The 24,270-nt window shown below is 40.3% G+C and overlaps 1 protein-coding gene across 1 annotated transcript in view; it reads right to left on the bottom strand.

The window, feature by feature from the left end:
* The window catches only part of KLHL29 (kelch like family member 29), a 425,462-nt gene that overhangs the window by 258,078 nt on the left and 143,114 nt on the right, over positions 1-24,270 (bottom strand). Inside the window, exon 3 of the mRNA XM_081906134.1 lies at positions 19,162-19,473. Coding sequence (XP_081762260.1) covers positions 19,162-19,422 — 261 coding nt within the window. The 5' untranslated portion in view covers positions 19,423-19,473. The remainder of the gene's footprint in view (positions 1-19,161; positions 19,474-24,270) is intronic.

Consider the following 24,270-nt stretch of genomic DNA (forward strand, 5'->3'; position numbering starts at 1 on the left):
TCCACTATCCTGAATAGCATGGCACCATCCCAAAACTCACCACCTTCACTTCTCAGTGGCTTGAGTTCATTTATTAATCATTTATTTATTTATTTATATTTCACAAACTTGGACCCTACTGTTCCAAATTGGTTCTCAATTTGTCAATCCTAAAAACATCATCTCATCACTGTCATTTGACTTTGTTCGTTAGATGCACTCTCCAACAAAGAAACAAACGGAAGGAAGCAAAATAAATAAATTAATAACCCAACCCACAATGGTTCATGTGCTGGTATCTGCCAAACTTCTTTCATAGTGAAAACTCATGCAAGGAATTCATTGTTTTAGCAATCTCCCTACCCCACTTTAGCAATTCTTTAACTTTTTGGTAACCCACTGGTACAATTGCATGCCTGGATGGTTTCCTGTTTCCAATGTATTTAAACTGGCTTTGGACTAGAGAAGGGGTGGCCAACTCCCAAGAGACTGCGATCTACTCAGAGAGTTTAAAACTGGCAGTGATCTACCCCCTTTTTTGGGAGTTCAGGTCAAACTTGTTGAGCTTCTTTTAGGGAGGAGGAAAGCCCCATTTTTAAGGGGTTCAGGTCAAAGTGAGCTTTTTTTAGGGGAGCCAAAGTTGTTGAGCTTCTTTGGGGGGAGCCAGTGATCTACCACAGACGTCCAGTGATCTACTGATAGATCACGATCTAACTGCCTGGGCTAGAGGAACTTACGTCCACTCAGGTAACACTGGGCACTCAATTTCACATTTTCCCTCTGCCTACCTCAGCCCTCTCACAACCTATTTCCAAGAGTTGGGATAGGAAAGGCTGCAGAGGGTTACAGAAAACAAGGAGAATCAACAAAAGGCAAGAGTGCCCCCCCATGTGCAAGTAGGAAAGCTTTTCACAACACATTTTTTTTCTTTTAATATTTTAAAGAATATGCTCCTTTCTTCAACTGCCTTTTGTCAACTCACATTAGTTTTCTGAAAAGCTGGGCTCCATTTTTGTCTTCTTTTTGGGCAGAGTTTCACTCTCTAAGCTTTATCATGGAAACTTTCCTTGTTTCTACAGCTTCCTTGAACATTGTTCGTTAATCACGCTCTGCACTTACCCAGTAGCTGATGTCACCCATTACTGCAGTGAATTTTCTCTTGACTGCCTCCCTGATTTCTAACTCAATCTCGTCACCCTTCCCAGAGTTCTGGTGTGTGGGATAGGTGGGGGAGGATGGCATGCCCTTAGTATTTTTTCACATATCTTTTTCTTTTCGTTCCAATGCCCCCAAAACAGTAAACAGCACATTAACACAATAAATCAATCATCAAAACAATGTAAGACAGCAAAATAACAAAATATCTCATAGCGGCCCACTTACGCAGTGGCCAAAACGCGATGGTGAGCGACAAACCCGACGAGGTCTCCCTCAACCAAGTCACTGTTTTTCACCACAACCTCCAAATCTATGATGACTACCTTCCTCTCGCTACATTCTAGTGACACAGCGGATGAGCTATTCCTCTTATTCAGATTTCCAGCCAAACACAATGCAAAATCCTGGACTACGATGCACCTTAACACCTTTCAAGACTGTCAGGAGCAATAAAAGCACAAACTGGAAGAATGATATATACAACTGCCAGGCTTTCCCTTATCTGTAGCTTCAGTTTAAGAGACTAAGGGTTTCTCTCCTCTAAATTTCTTTCAACTGAACATAATTATTACAGCCAATGTCACATTCATTTCTTCATCTTGATAACAACTGAATTAAATCTGTCACTTGACCAAGGATAATGCAGTTGCTTTTTCAATGATAACTCACAGTACACTGATGCATGGGAGAGAGAATGGTGGGGTAATCCATATCATATCAGTGTAAGGTACAGATTTTGTGTCAAATCTTTGCCACGAACATCCAGACTAACACAATATTAATCAGAGTGGCTATTTCCTGTTGCCCTTCTGTATCAAAATGCATCTGCTCTCCATGGTCTACTAGATAAAACTATGAAGCAGAACCTTACTGCCCATAAACTGCAAACTGGGAGCATTTTTATTTAAGTGTTGGGAGGTATACGTAACTGGATTGATGAAGTGCAGTACAGAAAATTATCGTTTATGAATAAGCTTTCTTTTTTATTGACAATGTACTCCAAGACTTTGATAATGAATTTTAGTTCTTTCAAATCCCCCTGTCCACAGTTTATTTAATTAGCTTATTTATAGCGCTCTTTTCTCCTCTCGTGGAATCCTGAGACAGGATAAGAGGACCAAACCTGCTTCGGTTCAGCAATGTGGCTACATCATATTCCCTCATAGCGAATGTTTGATATCAGTAAAAGATATCAATGAACAATCTTATGACAAGGCAAGGTGCTGTGACCAAGAGAGTGGTCACACACACATTATGGATGGTGGTCCATCTTTTCTGGTCACGTACTTAGGCTCACAAGGGTCTCTTGAGTCCACCAGTACATGCCCAGTATCCCATGTTGCGATAGAAGCACCATTAACCACAGACATTAGTCATAAAGAAGATATAGTTATTTATGACAAAACATATCTGGCATATAACATTATTATTTTTCATAATCTCGGGGCTTTATTATACTTATTCGCCTTATGTTGAGTTACTCTTGGAGAATGTTTCAAGATTCAGCATGAGGAGAGCGTACCAGTTTGCCTATTATACTGGGATGAATTGTGAATACGCTATTACATCTTCACTGTTTCCCCCCTATATTCTTGCTGCAGTTCGAGGTTATGGGGTTACATACTAGTCAGGCTTTCTTTAAATCAAAAGTGCATATTCTCTTTATAGTAATATCTGTGTGGCACATTTAAAACAGCAAGGTATTGAGCAAGCTTACAGAATCAATTCAAGTTATGAAAGAAATAAGCTCAATATTATTTTTGCAAAATTTAAAGGTTTTGGGATAAAAGGCACTATTTTTTTAAAGAAAGGAATGATGGGAAAAGCATTTAAAATGTAAGGGAAAAGATTGAAACATTAGCTGATGTAAGTGCACAGGTTCTGAAAATGAACAGAAATCTGAGATTTGTTACTATTTGTTTAAGAGAAGGAAACATCCAGTATAGATGGAGAATTTGTTCAAATGGACAAAGAGTGGGTGGTTGTTAGAAGTGAAGGAGAAGGTGCACAACTATATTATTGTTGTTACAATTTATTAGGCACCCTTTGCCTTAAGGTCCCAGGGTAGGTTACAGCAATTAAAACACAGTATTCAGAACAGTTCATATTCTAAATATATATATTTAATGAGAGGAAAGTAGGATGGAAACGATTAATTTATATTGGAAAATATATAAATAAAAATATTTTTAATATGGTGTTGAAAGCAATAAAATAAAGATTTCCTCTCTTAATGTGCAAGGAATTGATCATGTAATTAAAACGAACAATTATCTGGAGAATTAAGAAAAGGAAGAAGTCACCGTTTGCTTACAATAGATTCACATAGAAAGGGCATGAAAATTTGCTTAAAAATAGAATTCTTGGAGCAGAATATGCAGCATGCAGTGAAACACGTACAAGTAGTAATATATGTTAAAGATTATGAATGGCAAGTACAACATCAGTATTTAGACCCATATAGCTGATTTATTGTGTTAAATGCTGCATTAGGAAAATATTGTCTTAGGTATAGTTTATGCTCCATATATACAACAGGTTGCTTAAAAAACATTTTCAAAATTTTAATTTTTATTTTTTTTAATCATATTGTTGGGAGTTACTGAATGAGGTGTTACAACCCAAGATATAGAGTCATTACTAATTTGTGGGCAGAATGCTTCTATAAAGTCTAGATTGCCAGCCAGTGTAAATCTAAATATGAAATCTCTTTCATTAACAGACTGTTGGAGGTATTATAGAGGCATCGTAACAATTATATCTTTTATTCAATACTTTATGATCACACTTGAGAAATGATAAGATCTGTATGAAGGGAACATCAAGTGGCACAAGCAACAAGTATATATGTAGATCATAATCCAATGCTGGTAGAGCGAAATAATGAATACTCAATGAAGATTTAAATGAATTTCTTTCAGCAAATTCTGAAGTAAAAACAAATGTCAAGAGATGAGGAATTATATTTTGTCTAATCAGTCAGATGATCTCTTAGAACCAGTAGCCCAGAATGCTAGTAAGGTGTACTTTTAAGGGAAATTCATATAATAAATACATTTCCTTCCTATTCACACTTGTTTGGCGCTAAACCCATTGTGTTTACCTCACACCTGACTGATACAATGGGTTTAGTGCCAAAGAAGTGTGAATAGGAAAGAAATGTATTTACTTATTGTCAAGGATTTTCTTCAGACGTAACTTAGTTCTGGCACCTCTCAGGTAGATGCCATTGCCATTCTAAGAGAATGAGGGAGGCTTTCATCGTGAGTTCCGCCACCTCTTTTTCTAGAAAAATAAAACTGCTTATTTTGTTACATTTATATCCCACTTTTCCTCCAAGGAGCCTGCTGCTGCTGCTGCTTCTTCTTCTTCTTCTTCTTCTTCTTCTTCTTCTTCTTCTTCTTCTTCTTCTTCTTCTTCTTCTTCTTAATTCTCACGACAACAAATGTCAACAGATGAACTATGTCTGAGTGGGGATTTCACATTTATTGCCTGGAACTTTCTTGTCCAACACAATAACCACTTGCGTGAGAGCTCACACTGTAGTAATGCTAAAGTTTCTGCTTCACTAAGGAGCTGTGCTCAAGCAAACTACAGTGGTACCTCGGGTTAAGTACTTAATTCGTTCCGGAGGTCCGTTCTTAACCTGAAACTGTTCTTAACCTGAAGCACCACTTTAGCTAATGGGGCCTCCTGCTGCCGCTGCGCCGCCAGAGCATGATTTCTGTTCTCATCCTGAAGCAAAGTTCTTCACCCGAGGTACTATTTCTGGGTTAGCGGAGTCTGTAACCTGAAGCGTATGTAACCTGAGGTACCACTGTAAGCTTTTTGGTTTTCATTTCATTCCTTGTGTGGCACAGAAGACTCCTTCCACGAGCAGAAGAAACGCTAGAAAGGTTGGATCTAAAAGTGACCTAATATATTTATAATCCATTTTTAATTTGGAATGGGGAATGGGTTGATTTTACCCAGTGCTATTTTTCTAGAAAAAGAGGTTCTGGAGCCCACCATGAAAACCTCCCTCATTCTCTTTGAATGGCAATGGTGCTCACCTGAGAGGTGCCGGAACTGAGTTCTTGCAAGTTCCCGCTGGAAAAAAGCCCTGATTTTACCTGATTGTGGTGGTTTGTAGTCTTAAATTGATGCCACTCACCCTTAGCTCTTCAAAAGGAAGCAGAACAAGAAATGAAACAAAATGAAGTCAAATAAGGTTTAAGAAGCCAACCGATAGTTGTTAAATCAAAACACTCAAATGAAATATGGGCATTCATTATAATGCCACACAATACGTTTTCATGAGAAAATTATAAACAAAATACTACAGTGTAATGCTTAAACACCACAGTATTTCATTTTAGTTAGAAGGAAGTGCTTTACTACAATGCTTAAAACATAGACTGAATAAAGTTTATTAAATTAGAAGGCCACGGCATTTATGAGTTCCATAAATCAGATCAATGGAGCACAGTCAGCTCCAGAAGGTAACTACTGGGCCTCTACAAATGGACAATCCAAGAGACTTCAAGGCCCAGCTTTGCTATAAATTATTTATAAGGAACACAATGTGGCATTGTGGTAGAACCTAATTTGTAATGTCTTTTTAATGCTTTTACAGCACAACATTTGCACTCATTTCTAATCTCAACAGATGACAGGTTGCTATTATTGAATTCCCATTAATATGAGTTATAGGAACAATATATTTTATTCAATATCATTCACCCCAGGCTGAGCATGAGTCCACAATAAAACATCGAAATCAGTACATTTCCGAAATAGAAAGCACCGACATCCATCATAAAAACCAGACTTTATGTTCAATGCTGTACATTTGACCTTGACCCTATGTATGTCTGATTGTGCAGAAGACAAGGATGCCAGTCAGCATCCGTATTTACCAACTCAGCCTCATGGTGGTGCATGAAATACTCTTGCTGATTCCTATTCAACGAAGCAATTAAGTCCATACTTTTAACAAGCGGAGTGTTTTGTTGACCCCAGTAGAATTAATGCATGCCAACTTAAAAAATTAGTCACAATGAAGACTTGGCACAAAGCACATGCTCTATCTTGTTATTTGTCTGCTGTCATGGAAGAAGTAACACAGGCTGAACAAACACAGAAAATAAGCATCAGTTTCATATTATGTATTCACTGGGGGAAAACACAATTCAAGCAGATTAAATAACAAGTGCACAGGAACTGGCCACCATTTTACTCACAAATTTAAAAACTAGCTGTTGAAAATGTCATTCTGAACTCTCTCTCATACTTCTGTGTGATATTTGCACAGGATGCTTTATTCTCTATACCAGGCATGTCCAACAGGTAGATGGTGATCTACTGGTAGATCATGGAGTGTTCCTGGAAGATCTTTGGCCTGTCAGTGATCCCCCCCCCCAAAAAAAGGAAAACAACAACTGTGGCTTCCTTAAAAACAAGCTCAACAACTTTGGTCCATCCAACGACAATGGGCAGATCACTACCAGTTTTTTTTACACTGTGAGTAGATTGCAATCTGCCGGGAATTGAACGTCCCTGCTCTATACAATACAGGCAGCCCACATTTTAAGCACGACCACACGGCAAACCTATAAGGGACCCGGAAACGTCATAAAACACATCACTAAAAGGGCAGAACAGGAGAGGAACAAACCTGGGTGTTTCAATTGTACGCGATTTCATGCAACACGCAACGACCCAGAAAGCAACCCCTGCGCAAATTAGGAGTTGCCTATATCCCAAATGTGAGGGACGCGGGTGGCGCTGTGGGTTAAACCAGAGACTAGGGCTTGCTGATCAGAAGGTCAGCGGTTCGAATCCAGGCGACGGGGTAAGCTCCCGTTGCTCGGTCCCTGCTCCTGCCAACCTAGCAGTTCAAAAGCACGTCAAAGTGCAAGTAGATAAATAGGTACCGCTCTGGCTGGAAGGTAAACAGCAGTGTTTCCATGCGCTGCTCTGGTTTGCCAGAAGCGGCTTAGTCATGCTGGCCACATGACCCGGAAGCTGTACGCTGGCTCCCTCGGCCAATAAAGCGAGATGAGCGCTGCAACCCCAGAGTCGGTCACGACTGGGCCTAATGGTCAGGGGTCCCTTTACCTTTTTATATTCTGAATATAAAATAAAAATATCTCTTCCCCCTCCCCAACCACCAAGTACTCTTGATGCTTTTCCTACTTCCACTACGGCCAGTGCTTTAAAAAGCCTTCCTGAACCATTGGCACACCAATTCCTGCCTCCATGTATTGCATCCTCATGGCACCCCTTGAAACAGGTTGCTTCACCCTCCTACACAGCAAGGGTCATCCCTGGCTATGCAGTTCTTTACTGCTTAATCAAAAATGGCACTTTCTTTTTGTTCCTTTCAGAGGATACTTGAAGGTACTTTTTGCATTTAAATATCATCCACATTTTTCTTTGCAGCTCTTTTAAAATGGTTTCATTCTGATTTATACACTGGAAGGGAACTTCAGAGTGGTAGAAAGAGGAATCTTCAAAGAATTACAACTCTGTACAGTACAAATGTCTTTCTGAAGAAGGATGAGAATTTTAGAAATCTTTGGCACAGGTTTACACACGTAAAACTCATATTAATAGAACTAGTTCTTGCTCATTATATGAACACAAATCCCATTAATAATTCCATTAAGCTTCCACTTCAGTTCATTATTTTACCCATTCCCACTCCACTATATTCACTGTCAACATCTGCTGCTTCTCTTGAGGAGAGAGAGGGCAAACAGAGCACACACATGCTTTTGCACTCAAAGCAGTTGGGAGGCAGGCAAGCAACAATGATATAAAGCCCATTACACTCTCAACTAAAGGCTGAATGCATCACCTTCCAGCAAGCCAGCTACCATCCCAGGGTGCATTATCCAACATCCATGCCTGAATTCAAATTACCTAATTATCAGAGCTACTCAACATGCTTGCCGAATGCTTACTAAGCAGAAACTTTTAAGTAAAAATGATGCAACTTAAGGCAAGGCGACAAAGACAATGGAGACAAAGAAGAAGAAAGCACATTTGAAAAACAGCTACAAGTGAAAAATCACATGTTAAGCATTTTAGAAAGTCAAATACTACACATAAACTCAGTGAACCAAATGTTTGTGTTGTGTTGTAGAAATAGAAGCTACTACAGGGCTCCTTGGTGAAGCTTTTTGGCATAGAACGAACATGCTGACTTACAGCTACAAGAATCTCAAGGTAAGAACAACACAGGGTGTTTTCCAAGTATTATGCTAAATCACCATCACCAGCTCAATATGCTGTATTTCATTTTATATTTGTGACTCAATGCCCCACAGACACCAAAAAGAGCAGTATCTCCTGGTGACAATTCAAGCTGATACTCTGGAGCTAGAAAAAAGCCGAAAGACCAGGCAGGACCAGGAAAACCAGGATTGCTCTGGGGAAACCGAAGTGGCATGCTAGATTTTGCTGGTATTTTTCCTTTTTAGGGTTGCCATTGGCTCCACTACATAACCTCACATGCAGAAACATTTTTGGGAGAAGAGATGGCTGAGCAGCCCGTACTTTTCCAGTTGGTTCAGGTACTATTACACTTGAGTCTCCTGTATAAAAAGAGGTAGCAAGTACCCATTGGGCACCAAAGCCTACTCTTGACCAAAGGAGCCTTCAGCACAGGGATATGCTAAGCCAGAGAAGCAGCAGTTTGGGAGTACATTTGGGCTACATTTAGCAGCATCCCTGCGGCAAACATCTCTTGTAAGGATCCAGGCCAGTGTTGCACCTTTATCAACAGGGCTGGGTATTCATGGTGATGCAGAGAAAGGACAGGGCCAGTATGTCACTTTTCACCCAGCTGAGATATTTCTCTCTAAGTTTAGCACAAAGCCAGGAACTGAATTCTCTCCTCTCCTGAGTACTCTGTAAATAGCATAGGAGAGGATCATGGCAGAAACAATTGCAAGAACCTGGCTGGCCTCAACAATGAAGGACAGCCAACCTCCATACACAGATCATGAAGCACCTGTTGCAGTTATACTTTGTGGTTGACAGCTGGTGAATGAACCCATTGACTTTGACTTAAGGAAATCCTTCTGTCTGGCTCTACCACAGGGTTTCCCAAACTCGGGTCTCCAGCTGGTTTTGGACTACAATTCCTATCATCCCTGACCACTGGTCCTGCTAACTATGGATGGTGGGAGTTGTAGTCTAAAAACATCTGGAGACCCAAGTTTGGGAAACCCTGCTCTAGCAGCTTCTTCAGAGACCTACTGACATAGTAACTTCATTACCAGCTTCGTGCCAGTAGGACTTGAAAAGTTTAAGAATTGAAAGTTTAGTGTTCCCTTTGGGGCCTACTATGCTGCCAGCCCCAGTATTCCCAAATCCTCTTCCTTCCAGCTTCTTCTTCTAGGATTAAGCAAACTTCTCTCAGCAAGAAGTCAGCTGTAAAAATGCTAGCAGCAGCAGGAGCCCTCCTGTTTTAACAACCTCCTGATGCTAATGGGACTCAGGAGGCTTAATTATGGAAGGTGATGGTGGTGGTAAATTAGGAGAAATCATGCAGATTCTTATGTAGCAACTGCCAAAGCTTTCTGCGTCGGGTACAACAAGAAACAATAGAGAATGCTTAGGTAAGAATGTAGGGAAAAGCCTTGCAGGATCTGGACAACACAGTGGGTAACCAGATGCCTGCAAGAAGGACCTGAGCACAACAGCATCCTCTTGAATGACAACTGATATTCATTCAAGGAAAAGTGTGCGCTCCATAACATATGGTGGTGAGAATGGAGTTAGCAACTGGCCACTACAGTAGAAGCAGAGCCAGTGTTTAGTTCTTTTGGCTGGTTGCCATAGATCATGACAACCTGAAATTAAAACTGTTACAAAAAATGCATTGCATAGATTTGATAAAGCTTCCAGTTAGAGGATGGATGGTGAAGGAAAATCCTATCAGCCAGAGATAGTGCATGCACGCACACTTTCACAATGCATGAACAGGACCGATTCACCACAGAAAAGGATAACGTACTTTAGTGGAATAGCACATGTATGTGCTCTGTGCATATAAACAAACACACACTAGCCACCCAGTTTATAGAAGAGCCCAAGCCCTGACTCTAAATCAGCCACATCAAGGTCTGTGGAGCTACCACCATTCTACCAAAAGTGAAGGCTACCAGCTTCATTGGTAGACTCAGATACTGGATGTATGCAAGCTGGCAATCTATACTATGTGTGGCAAAGTACTTCTAATCTCTTGGCCAGATTATCAACCAAACTACACCAAGGGCAAGAGAGATGACCCCAATGAAGACCAACAAAAATTGCTTAGCTGTGAATATATTTTTGGGGTATGTAATTAGAGGCAAATGTGCATAAGGGTTTCTTAATGGAACGGAACCATTATTCACTCAACATCTCTGCTATCATTAGCACCCATATTAAATGAGTAACTTGTAAAGCTGTCCTTAGAGAAGAAAATAGTTCCAGAGTTGTCTGCATGTGCAACAACATGCAAGTATTTGTTGGTAGCTATAGTTTATCCTGTTCATAAAGTGGAACAGACGAGCACAGAGCTCTTAATGATAAATCAGCATCTGTGCATGTACAGTGGTACCTCAGGGTTAAGTACTTAATTCGTTCCGGAGGTCTGTTCTTAACCTGAAACTGTTCTTAACCTGAAGCACCACTTTAGCTAATGGGGCCTCCTGCTGCTGCTACGCCGCCGGAGCCCGATTTCTGTTCTTATCCTGAAGCAAAGTTCTTAACCTGAAGCACTATTTCTGGGTTAGCGGAGTGTGTAACCTGAAGCGTATTGTAACCCGAGGTACCACTGTACATGCTTTCTTTCAACACTACAAAGGGCTCCAGCAATGCACTTTGAATCTACCTACTCACAGAAATTATGGCAGTTTAGCAAATGCACATTTATTGGGTGCTTTGAGGCACCTGAGTGCAAAAATAGAACAACAACAACAACTTCAGCAAACCCTGTCCAAAAGATGCAAGTTAGATTAGTTTCCACCAAAAGTGCATATAAATGGTAGAGTAGGGAAAATTGTACTTTTGAAGAAATATATATAGCTATATATATTTAAGGGGCCTAGCAATGGCAGGAAGAGGACTTGCTTTTTTAAAAAAAATTCAAAGCTATAGCAGAAGAGACAGTGAATAGACAATCCGCTAAGTGAAAAATCAATTGTGTGGGTAGTGAGAGACAGTTCCGCTTCAACACTTAGCAGATAACACGCTCTTTCATGTTAGGGATGTGTCACCATTCATTTGATAGCCAACTTGCTCCTTCATTTCCAGTGCCACGATTCCATTTCCTGGATCCAAAATCTATAGTGACCCACACACTGTTTTAAGTTGCAAAACATGAAACTATGTAGGATGTGAAGTTCCATGAAGGTCATTGATGAGATGCTGCAACAGGAAGGCTATTCCCAAGTGGTTTATGCCCTGGCTTATTAGGTTACATTTAAGGAGAAAATTACCCTCATGACTTCTTTCTGTTGCAACAGTAATCACGATGCTCAACCAATCTGTTCTCCAGTCAACAGTATAAAGCAGCATAAACTGAAATAAGAATACCCCTTACACTGTGGGATTATTTTAAATAAAAAAAACCCAACACCCTAAAACCACAAGATCCACTCGCGATGATTATTTATTGGACTCTTGATGTGGATAAACAAATCCACAACTGAGTTGCTAGAGGGCAGGGTTTAACAGGGAATACTAAAATTTGCACAAGGATCTGTTAAAATGAAACAACATTGTTTTACAGACAAGGAACACCAAAGCTGGTAGTTTGCACAAGAACTGCTGTGATAGAGTGTTGTGTTTTTTGTTTTTAAAAACTTGCTGTTGTTAAAGACAGAAACTCTCTGTGATCTACTGCAAACTCCTAGAGGATTGTCTACCAATAGATCCTAAGCTACCTTCTCTACCTCCCTGACTTACATGTTCAGTTCAATTTCAGTGTGTGCCAACATGCTGTAATGCAAAACTTCAGTGGTTCAATTCATGCCTACGTACTCTCTCAAGACAGCATCAAGATTAGCACTGACAGACAAATGGGTAAAAAGACATGTATATAGGAAGGGAGTGGGGGTGGGTTGGGGAAGTAAAAAGTAGTGATTCATGATTCATATTTCAGTCCCAATTCCATTTACTGTGGATTGCACTCTCTCTCTCTTGCGTGCGTGCTCTCTCACTGCTTTTTTTTTTTAATTCACCCTATTTTTGAAGGATGTGTTATAGCAGTAAATGATTCACAGCAAGTGGCCTACATAAGAGTGATTGCCAGATTACAATAGTTTAAAATCGTTAATTTACCCTTTACTTTGTTATTTAAAGGCATCCTTCAGTTAAAATCTGGTCAAGGAAAGGGCAATTGGCATTGCATGTCGACTAGCCTTCCGCAACCTGGTTCTTTCCTTTTGTTTTAGACTTCAACTCCCATCAGCCATAGCCAGCAACATCATCTGATGGTCTCCAGTTTAGCGAAGGTGATTACATCACCTCTTGGATTTTCTTGCCAGACTATATAAAGGTTCTCCCTAGCTGCAGATGAACCATTAAATCATAGCAGCCAGGTTGTATTCATGCTTGTTCAGGAGATATATTAATTCCACTCACTGAATCTCACTCACTGATTTAAATCAATCTCTCCTACTACGTATTATACTATTGTCCATAGAGAGCCTGATTTGGGACTGCAATAAGTCTGGTGTACAGTCATAAGTGGGATGTTACATGCTTTATTTATGAAAGGGCCTAGGTTCAATTCCTGCCATCTGAAAGTAAATTGGGTCCTTCCTTAAAAAGGGCACGTATTGCGGTGAGACCTGGACAGCCGACAGCCTATGTTGTGGGTGGGTACATCTGGTCAGCCACAACACCTGATTGGTAGGTTCCCCAAAGCTGGGTACAATCTGGCCAATGGGACACAGTCCAAATGGTTTGAGGGACCTACTGTATTTATGCCCATGCATGTGACCCAGAGCTTCCTCTTTGGGTACATACATTCGGAACACCCGCCCACCTCTCCCTACTTTTAGGGCTTGTTGCACTTGACCTTGCATCGTGTGTCGTCTGATGTTGGGACAGGGGCATGGCAGGAATTTTCCCCACTGCCTGCCACGTGGCAAATTGTCACAACTTGTAAGGTTGCGGATAGGCTCTGGTTCAGGTGATAGGGATGGGAGAACGCTCTCACCATCCCTATGTGAAGAGTATTCCGTTAAAGGAATCCAGGGACTCGATGGTTTGGTCAACCCCTGTGAGGGGGTTGTGCCCGCGCCTGAGTCCAGGGGGGCATTTAGGTGGCGGAGATAGCCTGTGTCTGGCTTTCCGCTTATCCAGGTGTTCACCCTGGGCTGACCTATGCTGGCGCCCTGGGTCAGCGCTACCTGCATGGCAGGGAGCTAGTTGAACCAGAGCCTATGCAACCAGTCACTTTCTGTAATCAATAAAGCTGTGGCCTAAATTAGGCCAAAAACCAAACCAAAAATTTGAGTCAAGTGTGTATTTATTTAGGGGGGAGGTTTCTGGGTCTGAACACGCAATAACCCTTTTTGGAATCCTATGTTTGTCTACTTAGAAGCAACTCCCATTGAGTTCATGGGATTTGCTTCCAGGTAAATGTTTATAGGACTTCAACTTCATTTACCTATCAGAACCCAAAAGCAACAGAAAAGAGGATCTCACATTACAGGGGGTTGGACTACATGGCCCTTAGGGTCCCATCCAACTCTATACCTCACATTATTTCAGTCAACAGCTTTTTTTTAACTGTACTATATTAACTGTCAATATAAGATACAGTCAACCTGAATGCTAAAGGTCACTGTGACAAACAAGCCCTGAGTTTGCCTCCTGATGACCCAGCAACCAATGAGAGCTGGTGAGAACAACAGCCAATTAAGAGAGTGAGAGGATGGAATTTAAGTTATATGATGACAGTATAAGGGGCAGATAGGGGCTTTCTGACTGGGTAGACAGATGAGCTCTCTGTCTCAGTGGGCTCAGTTTGGGATTATCTGTGGGTTAGACAAGGACCTGTGGCAGATAGGGATTTGACCCCCAATGGGAGAAGGACCAACTGTCAGTGTGGGCAATTGAGATTTTGAACTATTTGAGTGGGGTTAGCTAGACAGGGCAACCCAGCTGCGATTCCCTGTGGGGAAGTTAAATCCATGAAACTTGGTTTGATAAAGAGGGCTGTTAAAATATATATTAAACTGATATTCTGGAAGTTCAGTTATAAAGCGATCTTAGAATTTGTTAACGTCTCGCTTTGCAAAACGGAACTTGGGGACAAGGCTTTTAAAAATGGAATTCGCTTTTCCCTTGCGGAAGAAGGGTGACGGGGAAAGACACCTGGTTTCTCTGAAAGCAGACAAATGTAGATGACAGCCGTGTCTTTTATATGCAGACAATTTCATTTGAATCAACAGATAGATTAAAGAACACTTAAAAAGAAAACCTGAAGATACATGCAGGGAGAAAAAGTGAAAAAAGATGTAAAAGATTCAAAGTAAATAGCTCTTGGCTAACACATACTTTGACTGACTTGCAGGATACTACAGCTCTCTCCCCTTTCTGAAGTCAAAGCATTTTTGATCCAAGTGCCAAAGACTGGAAACAGTGTCTTTGTATACCTAAACATGTCACACTTGTGATCTTCTAAGTGCTTCCTGATGTAAATTGGTGCTTGAAACCAAGGGCTTTCATCTTCAAATAGGGCTAGGACTGGAGTATGGACAGGCCTCTTGGTTCTTTCAAACGACGATAAACACATTGCAAGTCAACAAAACAAGCATATATAAATTAATTGGAACATCAGTTCTTTGAGTTAATAATCGAAACAAACAAACAAAGAAACCCTGAGGTGCAGAGGAAGTTTAATTTATCAAGCACAAGCACAAACCTCTAGATGTTTTCATTTGGCTTAAAAAAAGCAGCCTTTTCAAGTACAGACAAAAATTAAAGCATTATCTGCTATAAAATATACAGCTGAAATCCAATCCAAACCCCCGTAACATAAGGCACAAATAATTCATAGGCTGCTTAAGAGAGAGATAGTCAATGTGGTGCCCTCCAGATGTTTTTGACTCCAATTCCCATCAGCATTAGACAGCAAAGTCAATAGTCAAGGATGATAGGAGTTGTAATCTAACAACACCTGGAGGGCAACACACTGGTTATTAGGGATTTAAAGACATGTCAACCAAAAGTAACTGGTTTTCAATTTGAAAGGTCAATTGCTTGATAGAGCAATTAAATATGTTGTTTGAACAATCTGTATCGCTGTAAACATGTGAAAAGAAGCAGCCCTAGGAAGAGATGAAAACCATAATCACATTGCCTTCCAATACCAAGTTTCCAGGACACATTAGCAACCCACTGTAGAAAAAATATTCCAAATACCAGCTGCTGGAAACCAATGGAGAGCAGAGTGCTCTTGTGCTCATTTTCTGCCTCCTGGTTTCTCACAGGTATCTGGTTGGCCACAGTGAGAACAGGATGTTGGACTAGATGGGCCATTGCACGACCCAGAAGGCTATTTTTATGTTCTTATAAAATACTTAGTGAATTTGTTTTTCATAGGTAAGGTGACATTCAATGCAGAACTAGGCAATTCCCCTATGAGAAACAACAAAAATAAATCTCATCCTGAGAGACAGGTTCATCCTATCTATTGTTAGGATGACTAAGCAGTGTAAGAGCTGAGAAAAATCTGTACAGTGGTACCTCAGGTTAAGTACTTAATTCGTTCCGGAGGTCCATTCTTAACCTGAAACTGTTCTTAACCTGAAGCACCACTTTAGCTAATGGGGCCTCCTGCTGCTGCCATGCCGCGGGAGCACAATTTCTGTTCTCATCCTGAAGCAAAGTTCTTAAACTGAAGCACTCTTTCTGGGTTAGCGGAGTCTGTAACCTGAAGTTTATGTAACCTGAAGCGTATGTAACCTGACGTACCACTGTAATCTGTAAAAAGATGAAAAACTTGGAAACTTGGAAACAAAGAATGGCTACCAAAAAACAAAAAAACAAAACAGCTATCCCCAATCTCCCTATGGGGAATCCAGACTTCTGATGCATGCATGCACATTTTGAAGCATGACATCAGGTCACTTACAAGTGAGTGGTCTCAACCCACCTGTCAGTTGGCTTGTGGCGAGCTACTTAGATGCCCAAATATTTTACAGAGTTCCCCCTCCATAAGCAATTTTCAATCTGAGATTTGGTCAGTAAACACAGCAGGAAGCCACACCAGCTTTCTGTTGAAACACGAACAAGTGATAATCTGCTTCTCTCATAATATTTCCATTTTAATTCCCAAGTGAGCATGCTAATGACAATAGTGTGGTGACAATTTTTTGTATGTGAAAAGCTCTTCCAAGATTACCATATATTGCTTATTATGGAAAGGGCTTTTTTTTTTGTCTGAAGAATCACAGTTTATATCACTAGCTGCTTTTTGAAAACAAGGGCAGTGTTTATTATCACAGTTCAGGCTCAAAAAGGACTCAAACATCTGGTGCAAAAACAGATCAACAACAGCCAGCAGATGGACTCTATGTACAATATCCAGGAGCAGAGGTCAAGACAAATGAAACCACTGTGTTGGCTTTGCAACTTGACTTCTAATCTTCTCCAGACTAAACACATCCAAACAGCAACTACATAATGTCCCAGCTTAGTGAAAGAGTACTTCAGTTTGGCTGTTAACAAATGGAAATAATGTCAAAATGCTTTGGTCATTTTTAAGAAAAGATGTCCGTATTATAAACCTCAGCCAAAATGTTTTCTCTACAGTATTAGCTTATTTCTTTACTGTGGGTGGTAGAACCAATGTGGTATGGAAACGAATAAGAACTTTTAAGCTTGACTCTGGCTTTCTTTAAATAACTTTATTGTCTCCCTTTCTGGATCTGTTTCATTTGGCACTTAGATTTATTTTAAAAAATGTTAGGAAAACATTCTGTTGATCGCAAAGTAAAAAAAAAACAGGGGCACATGTGGATTCCCATTCAACTGCTAAAAACCTTCTAAAAACCTGCTGGTTTTCCTTTTATTCTCCAATATGTTTTTTTTAATAACTTTCTTATCCATTTTTATAAGCTAGAAAGGATCAAATAAGCCACTGTGTACTACTTAAAATCAACAACTCTTGGCTTAAAAACTTTTTAACCAAGGAAGCCAGGAAAACGTATTAGCAGAACAAATAGGAAAATTAAGAAATCGGCTTTCTCATTTATATTTTATTGTCTTATTGTTTCTTAAAATTGTTGAATACATAATGTTAACTTATTTTTCATATTTACTTTGATTGTTCTTTTTAAACCACTTAAAAATCTGTCGAGTAAGTGGTATCTAAACTTTGCTAAATAAAATATATTTAGAAGGTGGCGCCTGCTAGTCTCTGCAATGTACTCCTCACCCTACCCCACAAAAAACATGGAGATGAAACCATTCCTTCTAGCTTGATTTATAAATCTTTGGCATGGAGGGGAATACTATATTTTGTTCTTTCCCTGCTAAAACATGACACTGACCATATCCATCATAGGCATCCATTCATTCTTCTCCAGCCAATACACTTAAAATATTACACATGCATCACAGGAGTTCAAGGAGGTTATCCCCACACCAAGCTATTCCCACAGCACCACAAAAGTGGTGACACCATGTTACACAAATCTATAAAGAAAAGCTCTGGAACTATCATTAGAGAAAGAAAGAGAAAAGCTCAGAGACGGTCCTCAGTGAAGGTTCACAGCAGACAAAAGAGACAAGCTGTTTGTACACTCTCCTAGAGTATATGTAGAGAGGACAAACCCCTCTACTGAGTTTATCCAGATACCTGCACAGGCACAGAACTCACATGGAGTACTGAAGACAACCAAAAATACCAAAGTTGCAGAGATAGTTCAAAAGATTGGGACTACTTTTGCATGGCAACCAAAAACCGCAAAAGCAGTAAACATGTGACAATGAGCACCCCGGAAAGCACATTTATGAACTATGGGGGAAATAGTCCCAATTGCCTAAAAGTAACGAACTAAAAATGGAATCCCCATAACAGACAGGTTGCATATTCCTCATGGAACTTTGCCCTTTCTTTGCAAGCCGCATTTCAATTGCCTCAAGTGTATATATTGGTAAAATATGACAACACTCGCAGAAAGCTGTTGCTTAATGGCACAGACATTTCAAACTGAGTGCCACGATGGCCTTTTCCTCCTATAGTTGAACATGGAAATGGTGGAAACTGTTTACATGAGCCACAATTAGAACGTGGCTGGGGGTTTTAGGGAGAAAATGAGCTGTCAAAGAGGACAAAGTCAAGAAAAATGGCAATAAACTTGGTGCAGAATAAAATGTTGACCCCCAGCTTGAGAGGCTGGGAGATAACAGCATCTCTGATAGCAACAGGAAGTTGTAAAAGGTTATTGATATTAAGATAAGAATTTGTGTATCTGTTGGGGAGAAATGTCGATGACTTGTGCTCACAAAGTGGTACCTGGGCTTTTACAATAGGCTTTAAGTAGGAATCCTAAAGTAGTAAAACAGCTAGTATTTACACTTTACTGTATCCTATTCAGGCCAAGAAGATAATCATTCTCGTTGCTTAAGTTATCCTGCAACATAAAGGGCATGAGCAGGCAACTAAAGAAGAGAACAAGATAAGACAGCCGTATATACAGGAAGAGGGGGGATAGTGATGGACATTTTATGCTTATGCTCAAGACAGTTCAAGACAGCTCAAGACAGTTTCCCTTTTTAACTATTTGCAATGTTTAGACAATATAAGTTTACAAATGCATGGTAGGGCTTACTACTCCGAGAAACTATATAAGGAAGCTTGAAGGCATCAATGGCACTGACAAGCAAAAAAAAAAAACCAAAATCCCAGTGCACACTGTCAAATACCTTATCGGAAGGTAACATGATCTGAAAGGAAAAGGCGGTATCTTCTAAAGAGGTTTTCCTTAGCTAATACAGTATAGAGTACAAAGATCCCCTTCTTACTTTGGTTGTTGCAGCTGCAGAAGAGTTGGCCACAAGCGTGGTTATCACATCACTGTTCACTGTGGTACAAGCAACTGTGGCTGGGGCATGCAGCCGCGAGGGTACAATTGGCACAGGCAGAAGCCCTGGTCTATTGTTGCTATTGCTGTTCACTGTGCTGTTGCAGTTACTGCTGTTCACATGGTTCCCATTGGTGCTCCACTCCCGGCGGTCCCATCCTGTGCGATAATCTCTTTCAAACCGGCTGTGGTGCCGTGACATCTCGGCCAAAGGAGGCTTCCGCCTCTTCTCAAAGGGATTTTCAGAGGTTGCCTATCGAGAACCAAGACAGGAAACAAAACAGTTTTATTAAACTAAGTCTTGAGAAAGGAACAAGTTGTGCTAAGTCATCACGCTCATTTCTTTGTCGTAACATGTTGGACATGACAAAGGAACCGAAGAATTCTGTTGTGTGCCTGGCTTCAAACTGCATTTCAGGAAGTCCTAATAAAGAAAATCCAAAACAAAGGGAACAAAAAACAGAATGAATCTGTAGTGGGGAGAATGGTCTCTCTGACCCTACAAGGAGGTTCCCCAAACTACCTAGTGAGTTATCAGATGACAGTTTACGGACAATGAAACACCACGCTTGAAGTAATCTGCCACTTGAACTCTCAATGAGGGATTAGCTCTTGACAGCAGGATTATATTTCTAACAGCTTCCTAAAAATACTCTGTCTGGATCTTGCAACATAGAAAACATGTTGGTATGATGTTGGGGGGAAAGTAGTATTGTGTAGGAGTGATGCACAGAATGTGATTCACAACAGCAATTCATTTGTTTCACTCCCAAACACAAGAAAAACAAAAGTAGTTTGGGAAAGATGAAGCTCACTTTATGATCTAATAAATGGATTACTAATAGCACATGAATGTTCTATATTTAAATATGAGAACAACACTTTCCCCACCAAAGAGTGGTAAACAGAAATCTTTTTGTGGCCCTGTTTATAATTTAGTTTCAAGCAAATTGTAAAATGAAAGAATATTGATTTTTTTTATCATTACTTTTCAGAATTAAGGAAATATATTTCATTATCCATGGAACTGTTTCACCAATATAGGGGGTTTTGTATATTTTTATGTATAAAAATTAAAAACAGTTTTAGTAATTTATTTATATAATCATCAAAACAACATATATTCAGACATTAAACTTTTAAGTTACCTGCCCAAAATGGACTACTCAGTAAAAGAATATTTCTGGTATATACATGGGTTCTAAACATACTTATATTTTCCACAAATTTTATTTCCCATAATGGTAAATAATTTCTTTACCTAAAACAGGGATGGAGAACCTTTGGCACACCAGATGTTGCTGAACTCCTACCTGCATCAGTCCATGCCAGTTGTCAGGAATGATGGCAGCTGAACATCTGGAGGTCCAGAGGTTAGACACCCCTAATCTAAAAGAGTAATTTCCATGAACTAAATGCCTACGGTCACACTTTTTTCTATGAGCATTTTGCATCATCTTCAGCTGATACAATTTGATGAAGAGATCTCTGCTTGAAATGTACCCAGTGTAATGCTTTTACTTCCAACAACGTTCCTAAAGTTCAATCTCCATTCTGGGGTGAAAAATTATGCAAGCCATGTTCATTCTGACTGTAACAGTATTAAAATATTGTCTGTTATAACTGTCTACTAGTTTTTTAAGCAATTCATTTTGATTCTGACATTATACCTATAGGTTAAAGCAGTGTTTCCCAACCTTGTGCCTCCAGATGTTTTTGGCCTACAACTCCCATCATCCCTAGCTAGCAAGACCAGTGGTCAGGGATGATGGGAATTGTAGTTCAAAAACAGCTGGAGGCACAAGGTTGGGAAACACTGGGTTAAAGTACAGATTAGACAGAACCTTGAAGCTCAACTAAAAAACAAAACTCAAACCATTTCTATTATTATTTCTGAAGCATGCTCTTTTTTAAGAAGTACAATAATACTCACAATTATCCGGACAATTATCAAACAAAAAGGAATACTGGGTGTGTAGACATATGAGGAGTGTGTTTTAGACATCCAAGCAGTGGGAGGTGATGTGCCTGATTTTCAGAAATCACTCCCCCCAACCCACAGTACCCTCCTCCACCCCATTCCACATAGTTCAGGAACTTCCCCCCAACACTCTGGAAAGGCCTTGGGAGTACAGGTGGCTGCAGAGAAGTAGAAAGAACAAGAAACTCTCCCCCCTCCCCAATTCTACATGCTTTAAACAAATGAAATGGAAAAAAGCAAATTCCAGCTGCAGCCATTCCCAAGTATTGGTCATGCTGACTAGTGTTAATGGGAACTGGAGTACACCAGTGTGGAGAGCTCTCCAGTACACTCTCCAGTACACTGGAGAGCCAGTGTGGTGTAGTGGTTAAGAGCGGTAGTCTTGTAATCTGGGGAACTGGGTTTGCATCTCCGCTCCTCCACATGCAGCTGCTGGGTGACCTTGGGCCAGTCACACTTCTCTGAAGTCTCTCAGCCCCACTCACCTCACAGAGTGTTTGTTGTGGGGGAGGAAGGGAAAGGAGAATGTTAGCCGCTTTGAGACTGCTGAAGGGGAGTGAAAGGCGGGATATCAAATCCAAAAAACCCACCAAAAACCAATTTTAGTATATGTGCTGCCGAAGCGAGCACAAAAAACCCAAAAACCAACATCTAAGAGGGCACACCAAGCTGGGAAAGGTTGCCATAGGTGATGGAACAGCCCAGCCTTGGTTCTTTGTGCAAGAGAAGCATAAAGTACCTTCACAAAAAGTATCATTCTTAGAGAACTAGGAGTGCTCTTTCCTTACTCCCAGAGCAAAAATAGGACAGGCACACACCCAGCTTTTCGGAGTGGGGCACAACAAATATATTCTTCACAATTTTGTAAAGGGAGCTACATGAGGAACCCCAAAAGAATGCCTCTAGAATTCAGAATGGACATTTTACTCTGCTTCAAGATCAAGGCACCTAACTTTGTAGTACAGTGGTACCTCTGGATGTGAACGGGATCTGTTCCGGAGCCCCGTTAGCATCGTGAGCAGAACGGAACCCGCGTCTGCACGTGCGCAAGTCATGATTCACCGCGTCTGCGCATGTGCGTGGCGTCATTCTGAGCATCTGCGCATGCGCGAGCGGTGAAACCCGGAAGTAACCCGTTCCGTTACTTCTGGTTTGCCGTGGGACGCAACCTGAAAGTATTTAACCTGAAGCAAATGTAACAAGAGGTATGACTGTACAGTGGAAACTTGGTTCTCAAACATAATCTGTTCCGGAAGTCTGTTCGACTTCCGAGACATTCGAAAACCGAGGATCAAAGGGACGTCAGCAGGTTCAATGGGGAAAATTGAGAAATGCGCCTTGGAAGCTGTTCGACTTCCAAGGTGTGTTCGAAAAAAGCATTCACTTCCGAAACATCTGGCAGCCGAAACTTCAGGTTTGGCTGTACCTATGACACAACTGATGATAAAAAAGTAACATACTTTCAGTCCATGCCTGGCCATTTTTGAAACATGGTTGTTTGTTGCACTTTGGCAAAGGGGAGCAAATAATTGGTGTAGCAAATATGTAACCTTTTCAGAAGAAACCAGATACAAAGCTACCTTTTCCAACAACCTCTGTCCTACCATCAAGTGCTTTTTCTTTTTAAAGAAAAGCACTAAAGCACATATATCTTTGAATACTTTTCTGCCACGCCCCACAAAAGGTACAGTGATTTGCACAGTGACTGCAGGATCCATGACCAAGGCACAAAGGGGACATTCTCGCCTGTTTCCAGGAAAAACTGAACACATTCATAAATCTATAGGTGTGAATTGCAGATATGTCCCAGCCCAATTCCAGTTGGAAGTTAACGTTTCCTTGTATTTATTCTAACAAGCTTCTATCCCTATAGAAAATGTAACAGCAGATGCTATAGTTATATTCAGAGATACAGCAACATAAGAAGCAATCCTTTCAAGGAAAATGGCACATCTTTTTAAGAAATTAAATTATATTTAATCCTGAATATTTTGTTAATAACTTTTATCACATTCATCTTCCTCAAACTAAATCCCCCAAACTTACTTTTTTGTAGAAGTACTACTTCTCCATCATTTGCCTGTCCCTTGAAGTACTTTTTCACTGGGCTTCCAAAGTTTCTATCTTTGGAGGTATAAATGCACAGAAAAATAGGCTTTCGGCCAATACAGAGCTGAAGAATCATATTTCTCGCACTAATAGGGATTTAGCTTCATTAAGTGACTTCAAAAACAAATGCCAGCCCTTTAATTAAATTTTTCTCTAATAGAATACATTTAGATTTCTGTTTCTATTTACAAATGCGGACACAATACAAATACATATGACCACAAATAGTTTTATGGAAGCAGCTTCTTTGTTAGAAGTTAGAGAGTAGAGACTCGTGAAAAAATTGGACTGTAAATTTGCAGATAAAACACTTGCATTGCATTCAAAGTTTTCAAACCAGGCATTCCAAACTGCCCGCCTTTGTTTCATATTCTAAGGGAGATTTCCACAAAAGGGGAGGTGGGGGCGAATGCCTGTAATTAGATCTAACGCCAAGTACTGCGTCTGACAAATATGAAAAACATTTTCATACTAAGGCCAGTATCGCTTCAAAGAGATGTCAAGAAGTAAATAGATGTAATTTTATCAGAGAATGTCAGCACAAACTAAAATAGACAACACTAAAGACCAAGATACGGCAGTCACACAAAATGTGCTATATTTACAAACACATGATAATATTTTTATTCTTGGGTGGTTGCAGCACATTAATTAATTTTATATTTGATGAATCCCCCCCCTTGCTTTTAGAGTTTGTATGTATGGTCTCATTATTTTGGAGCTTCCTGAACTGATTTTATTGTTCTCAGAACTTGTGTTTCAGTGTTTTGTTTTTGCTGTGTACATCGCTTCAATGGCCTTATGAATTTGCATGACAAGAATAACCCCAAATCATGAATTTTATTGGTAAAGGTAAAGGTAAAGGGACCCCTGACCATTAGGTCCAGTTGTGACCGACTCGGGGGTTGCGGTGCTCATCTCGCTATATTGGCCGAGGGAGCCGGTGTACAGCTTCCGGGT

Source organism: Podarcis melisellensis (genome assembly GCF_964234715.1).
Source record: "Podarcis melisellensis genome assembly, chromosome: 3".
NCBI lineage: Eukaryota > Metazoa > Chordata > Lepidosauria > Squamata > Lacertidae > Podarcis > Podarcis melisellensis.